The sequence below is a fragment of the Amblyomma maculatum genome, chromosome 9 (genome assembly GCF_055883805.1).
Source record: "Amblyomma maculatum isolate TAMU_Amacu chromosome 9, ASM5588380v1, whole genome shotgun sequence".
Classification (NCBI taxonomy): domain Eukaryota; kingdom Metazoa; phylum Arthropoda; class Arachnida; order Ixodida; family Ixodidae; genus Amblyomma; species Amblyomma maculatum.
In genome coordinates, this window is record NC_139352.1 from 80,413,864 (window position 1) to 80,421,050 (window position 7,187).

The 7,187-nt window shown below is 47.1% G+C and overlaps 1 protein-coding gene across 1 annotated transcript in view; it reads left to right on the forward strand.

The window, feature by feature from the left end:
- LOC146179551 (uncharacterized) overlaps positions 1–2,103 on the forward strand; it is a 64,973-nt gene extending 62,870 nt beyond the window's left edge. The window contains exon 6 of the mRNA XM_084579201.1: positions 492–2,103. Coding sequence (XP_084435327.1) covers positions 492–590 — 99 coding nt within the window. The 3' untranslated portion in view covers positions 591–2,103. The remainder of the gene's footprint in view (positions 1–491) is intronic.
- Positions 2,104–7,187: the final 5,084 nt, after the last annotated feature.

Below are 7,187 nucleotides of genomic sequence, written 5' to 3' on the forward strand. Positions count from 1 at the left end.
TGCGTAGTCCGTATAATTTCAACTTTCTCAAGTAAGCTTTCCGTGTTTTTGTGCATAATTTTGCATGTTTATAATTGGTTTTTATACGCTCCAGAGTGACATCATGAGGAATTGAGGTTATCGTCGTATGTATCATTTTGCTAAGGATGGGTGTTATGGGTGTTCGTAAGAGCCAAGCCTCAAGAACGCCTACGCTGGCGTCAGCAACGTGCCCTGAAAAGAACCCGGGTAGAAGGGGCCCATGCAGAAAACGGACCACAGGTCCTCCTTGCTGTACGCAGGGAGAGCGTTTATTCCGCTGTTTCCTTTCTCGCTTCTTCCCCACGCATACCGGTTCGGGTGCCGTAGAAAAGACGCTCACGGCAACGGGAAACACACAGGACACTGCTCCGAGCAGTCGTCACAATGGGCCAAGCTAGAAGGAATTCTGAAGCTTGGCTTTTGTAGTAATCAACAACTGTTCGTCACATGTTCCGGTCCTTTCACCGCAGGTTTGCTGCAAGGGTCACCTCATCGTGCTGTGGATCATCTTGGCGGTGGTTACGATAGGCGTGATCCTGGGCATAATCCTCGGAGTCACGGTGACCTAGCCGTGGTCCTCCAGTACTCGACGACGCAGGCAGGCCAACATGGAGAAAACGTTCAGGGACTCCCGGTTCATCTTCAAGCGGATTTCACCGAGTGTGCGGCCGGTGGCGAACCAAAGTGGTGGTATACAGTTCAATCCGACGACTGGTTGGCACCGCGAGATGTATTCTTGTATTTTGTTTTTCTTTTTGACGACGTACATTTCCGGATACAGTGTATTCTCTCATGTCACGGACGGAATCGCAGCTTGCGTACAGGATGTGATAATTTTACGTCTGAAGCTTTTCCGTCTTTACCACTGATCGCAAAAATTACATTTCTTGTGGCATCGTTGTATGCATATGTCCTAAATATTAGCACGCCACACGGAGAGCATTGTTTTGGTTGTGCGTAGAAAAAGGAGCAGGCATCCCGAGGTGTCGCATTCCCATTTATTGCCGCATGACCACTCATGCCCAGATCATGGACGCTTTGTTGCATAGTGCGCTCCATTGTTGTACGTTGAGCTGCTCAGAGTTGTTGAAAATTGGCTTGATGCCGGCTCTTTCTGTGGATGCATTCATGATTTGTCTTTATCACTGCCCTTGGGCCAGGGAATTCCTGCGGCGCACCCCTGGTTCTACCCTTCGCAGTTCATTATGCAGGACACATCTGAGGGTGCAAGATTGTTTTCTCCGAACTCTAACCGGAGTGATTATACACTATTTAATAGGGCAGCTTCGAAGTGAATATACTCCGTTTGTCTGGCTGTTGACTGAGATAGCATCATTGGCATATATCATATAATGATGCAGTAGCAATAATAAAAGGTTCATTGCTAGGCGAAATTGGAGTGTTACGTAATGACCGTGACAAATACGCCGTATACTTTCCACGAGGTTTGAGCAAGCTACCGAAACAAGCCGTAAAACTGTTTTATAGTGACACCCACCAGTGCGTGTCCCGCCCTCTTTTTTTAATCATTGTACAAAACTCTGCGCATGATGGACACATATTTTATTCTAGAGCATGTCGTCATTCTGCACGGAAAATCTCACGTGCAGATTCATCAGCTCTGCCAATCAAAACTGCCGCTCTTTACTCGGTTATGAGTTGATTTTTGTTAACCTATTGCTTGCAAGAGCCATCAGATATTGCATACTGTCCTTGAATATACCCTTAGCATTTCAGGAATGTACAGGCTAAAGCAGACGCATTATATTATATTGCTGAGGTAAAAGGAGTGAAGCCTGTGTTAGACAACTGCTCAAGGCGTTCGCCTGACTTCACAAAGAATGAATGCAACACCTGATGCCAACGCGACAGGTGACTTCATGCGGAGGGTCACCTTCCGGGCACTTTTCCACGAGACTGTTCAGGGAACTACAAATTTTCTCTGTGTCTTTACTCGAGCCGCCGGTAACGAATTCCGCGTCCTGTCTTCGGAAAGTTGTCGCCGGAGAGCATGTCATTATGGATGCAGAAGAGTTGTGTATCGTTTACATAATAATATTAATATATGTGTTGAACATTAAAGCTTACATCCTTTCAAGTGTATAGTGTGTTGTTGTTGTTGTTTTTTTTTTGTGGTTTAGTTGGTGGTGCTTGGGAAAGGCTCGCACATTGTTCTCTTTACATCTCTAGCGAAGTTGCCAACCGTCACTCCTAGTTACCACTTGAGCCCCCACTCCAGAAACCACGTGGTTCCTTTGACTCAGACCAACTCCGATCAAGTGATTTACATACTTCACGTGACAAATGGAGCTGCGTGACTTCTAGCTACACATTTTCGGGAGTCCTTATTTTTCCCATCAAAGCTCTCGTTCTACATCTAATGCTCCTAACAATTATTTCCGAGCAAAATTAGCGGAATGTAGCGACCCTGTTTCTGCAGGTTCAGTAATTTCGAAGGCTGCGTATATATTTCATAACGACGTCGTGTCAGGCAGGCTTATAGAAGAAAATGTGGCCTCATTGCAACTGAACTACCTAGTGGAGCCACCTCTCGCAGTTGAATATCCTCCAATTTTCGAGACATTCCTGCCGAAAACGCTGGTCAGTTATCTCATCCAGCTAGGCGGCCAAGTGTGAATTAGTCCTTGCAGGGTTGGGGATAGAGGAGGAGACTGATGGAGAGAGAAAAGTGCAGCATTAGTTGCCACTCTTGCACCGCGGAGGAAGGCAAACAGCATGGTGGTTTTAATTGCTACTGCAACTGGAAGCCCCTATTTCTAGAGATAAAGCATTACTAGGCTGGCAGGACAAATTGGGCAAGTGTCTGTGTGAAGCATCTGCCGAGCTCAAGCAAAACTGAAAACAAGTAAATTTAAACCAAGTCTAACCAAAGAAAAGCATTATAAAATCAAGGTAGGACATGTACTCCACCGATAACTACTTTGACCTAGGATTTTGACGACTAACTGCAAAAAAGCGTACTTTGACTTCCAGGACGAAGATGGGATTTTGTTAAGACGCCACGTGATTATAGCTTGATCAAATTAGGGCAAACGTTCCAGGTTTGCATAGCTCTTGGTAGCCATGGAGGGCGAGTGGAAACACCCGGGCTGTCTGCTGAAGATTTTCAATGTGCCAAATGGCGTGACTGTCTGTATTTGCGCATGGTAATCCAAGATTAACCGAGCTAAACCTTTTTTATTTTATTTTTTCCTATCATTAAGGCATCGTAATAAGGGAGTAATCATACGTATCAGAGTGCAGCCGAATAGCTACAAAAGAAAAAAAAAGGCTACGCAGCTTCGACGTCCTCTGGCGCTGCATGGTTATACACAAACACAATACACACACAATAGAATTAAACCAAGACGTTCACACAGATGATGCGCTCGCTACCAACTGCCTGTTTTTGGTACGAAGAAGAAGAACGCATCACAAAAAACGTAGGTTTAGAATAAGAAGAAGAAGTAAACAAAAGATTCAGAAAAAAATTGCGAAAAAATTCCGAATGAAAAATTTAAATGAAAATAAAACGAAAATAATGACAAATTACGTCTAACTTCTTGTCACTGTCCAAACGGAGAAGTATCACCTCCTTGCTGCTCAGCGCCACCGACGGAACACTCACGCATTCCCCTTCTTCCCCCGAAATCACCTTGAATGCTTCTATAATCTGTCTTTTAAAACTGTCTTTTGCACCTGCCAGCACCTTGGTTTCGGCGAACCTTGGTACACAATGGGTGCCCCTCAAGTCCTGTTGATCGTCATCCGTTTTACAATGAGAGCAATGGGTCCACAGGTTTCCTGGAGCAGACAATGCGGCACACGAATTTTTGTGTTCCCTTAGCCTTTCATTGGTGCATCGCCCTGTTTGCCCCACACAGGCCTTCCCACATGTCAGGGGGATCTTGTACACGACACCCGTGCGGCATTTGACAAAGCGTTCCCTGTGCTGTACTCCGCATCTTTCCTTAGTCTCTCTCGTTTCATTCACCTTCCTGCACATACTTTTTAACTTGTTCGGTGCAGACAGCACAACCCGCTGCTTTATGCACCGCTGCTGTCTAGCCCGCTTGCAAGTACTACTACGCAGCTTACTCGGAAGCTTCTTGGGTAACATAATTCGTCCTGATCTGGGTTCCTAAACCTGGGCCACCGCATGCTTGGTGTTGTCGCTCTACTAACTGAGCTAATGCAAGCAAAGCATTTGGCCACACTGCCCGCACTTTAGTGTGGGCAGTGGGTTAAAATTAAGCGATCCTTTTGTTCCTGACAGCCCTCTTATGTGTTGAAGAACGCAGGAGTGTGATTGGAACACTGCATCTGCTTGTTAGCCCTTCTATGAGCAGTTGACGACGGAACTTCGGCCACGATGTAAAACTTGCTCTCGGTTTTCAAACCAGGTACGGGCGCGATCCTCAAGGCTGGAGTAGACGTTCCTTAGTTTGGCAGCATCGTCCCACTAGTTAAAAGCAGCGACACGTTCAAACTGAAGGAACCAGTCCTCCATATCCTTGAAGTGGTCCCCATGGAAAGACTTCGGTACCCAAGGGGCCTGCAAGGTGTAGTTACAGGCCGGTACGATGCCCGCTACTTGCTTATCAGAAGCACTGGATGTCATGGCGGCACACGGACGCCACTTCGTTTCGCCTCCATCGAAACGCAGCCGCCGAGGCTGCGTTTCGATGGAGGCGAAACGAAGTGGCGTCCGTGTGCTGTGCGATGTCAGCGCACGTTAAAGATCCCCAGGTGGTCGAAATTACTCCGTAGCCCTCCACTACGGCTCCCCTTTCTCTCTTTCCACTTTCACTCCCACCTTCCTCCCTTCCCTTACGGCGCGGTTCAGGTGTCCACAGAGCAAGTGTGGCAGATACTGCGCCTTTCCCTTCCTGTGAACCAACCAACAACAACAAATAACGGCTAAAGCTCCGGAGACAGCCCTTGTAGCCATCGACTGAAGCGATGCAATGGGGTGTCCAATGGAACAGGGCTGGCCATTCAGATGGAGACCCTTGCATAGGTGATCGTTTTACCCAGCAGCTCCACCAGAATGTCACGTACACGGTGATTCGGGATACCAGGATAGCTTTTATGGCAGGGGGTTAGCCCAGACACAACGGCAGCAAGCAGCACAGACGCAAACGCGCAAGCAACACTTCGTCGTTCTTTCAACTTTGTCTTCCTTAACTCCTCAGTCACGCGCCACCTGGCAACGCTAGGTGGCGTTATTGAACGTTTATGTTTATAACTTTTGGCCCAAAGATATAGTTCTGCACTTGGTGGTTATCCGCCCCATGATGCTTTGGGCGCCAATGTTGGCCGATTCATTCATTAATTAATTCATTAATTCATTCATTCAAAAACCTTAATTTATAAGTATGACCTGAGGCCTAGAGGGGAAGAATTAGTACTCAGGAAGCTCCATGCAAACTCCCATAGATGGCAGCACAGCTTTCCCCCAAGGAAGAGTAAGAAACTCTTGAACGTTCTCCCGCATTGTGACTCTGCATTGAATTTACAGACTCGCGTTTAACTCTCTTTCACTAATTGCGGAGCGAGTAAACGTAGCCAAAGAGGGCATAGGAGCAGATCGGACGCCAAACAAGGAATGAATTTTTTTTTCTTCTTTTTTTTTTTGCGAAAGAAAAGGGGCTCTGTCTGTCACACTGCTTTGTTCACAGGACCGCGAAGGCCACCGACGCTCCCGACCGTCTGATTTCCTCCTATTTTGACTGTTAACAGTAAAGTCTTCATCATCATGATTCCCTCAACCGCACCGTAAGCGAATGGAGGAAGGTAGCAGTAAAATGAGAAAGAGTAAGAGGTGCCTTAGTGGAGGGCTGCGCACAATTTCGACCATCTGAAGATCTTTAACGTGCGCTAAAGTGGCACAGCACAAGGGCTTATGGAGATCCAGCCGTTGTGGTTGGGTTCCAGCCCGGAGGCCATGTCATCGTCGCCAAATCACTCCAGACGGTCGCTTCGCTGCTGCAGGCACGCGTATTGCTCGTGAAATATACACGAATGCTGTAGCGAGAACTCTGAAAGGAAATCTAAAGCAATTTAGACACAGTTCATCAAGAGATCGAGGAGGTCATCAGGCAAAGATATGTGGTATGGCTAGGTGTATTGAGGTTAATGTCCCAAGGTGGCATGAGCTATACTTATAGTAAAATTCTAGAAATTTTGACAAGAGTTGAGATCGGGTGAAATTTTCCACCAGATTTCAGAGACCGGGTGAAAATTTAGAGCTTCTGCTGTCCAGGTACAAGAATGACTACAGCAGATAAAACCTGATGATTTGGGTGAAATCCCCTCCATTTGGATATCACCACCTGCTTTTCTGCTCATCCATTAGTTTAGTACTTTCATTCAGTGAACACTGCCACAGATAGAATGTTAAAAGAGCTTGTCTTTTCACTTAACGTTGAATTCAAGAATTTTCAACCAGCAACGTTCAATTTTCGACAAGCGACTAAGGCTATGAGAGACGCAGCTGGGGAGAGCTACAGTTATTTCAACCGCCAGTGGATAACACCAGTGAACATCGAACAGCAAGGAGCGCCTTTTCTTTTTGCCTCCCTCGAAAAGTGTCCGCCACGGCACGGATTCGATCGCGAACCCTTGAGGACAGCAGTCCAGCGCCCTAACCACAGCACCACAGCGGTTTGGTATACGGAGACTTATTGTATCTGTCATTTGTCTGCATAGGCGTAAATGTTCTCACGTGGCTGGCTGCAGCCCCGCTGGGGTGGTGCAGTGGTAAGGCGCCCGACTACTGTGCCGGAGCTTCCGGGTTCTAACCTGACCATGGCGGCTGCGTTTCGATGGAGGCGAAAGGAAATGGCGTCCGTGTGCTGTGCGATGTCAGCGCACGTTAAAGATTCCCATGTGGTCTACATTCTTCCGTAGCCCTCCACTAGGCTCCCCTTTCTCTCACTTTCACTCCCACCTTCCTCCCTTCCCTTACGGTGCGTTTCAGGTGTCCACAGAGCAAGTGTGACAGATACTGCGCCTCGTTTTCCATACGAGCAGGGCCATTTTATTAGCCTACACCAGCTACACTAATGCAGCAAAAGGCCATTGAAAGTATTGGAGTTTTCGCTACAATGGTGTAGTTTGTGTATAGGCTGAAAAAATGGAAAGTTTTCAATCAGTCCTGCCAA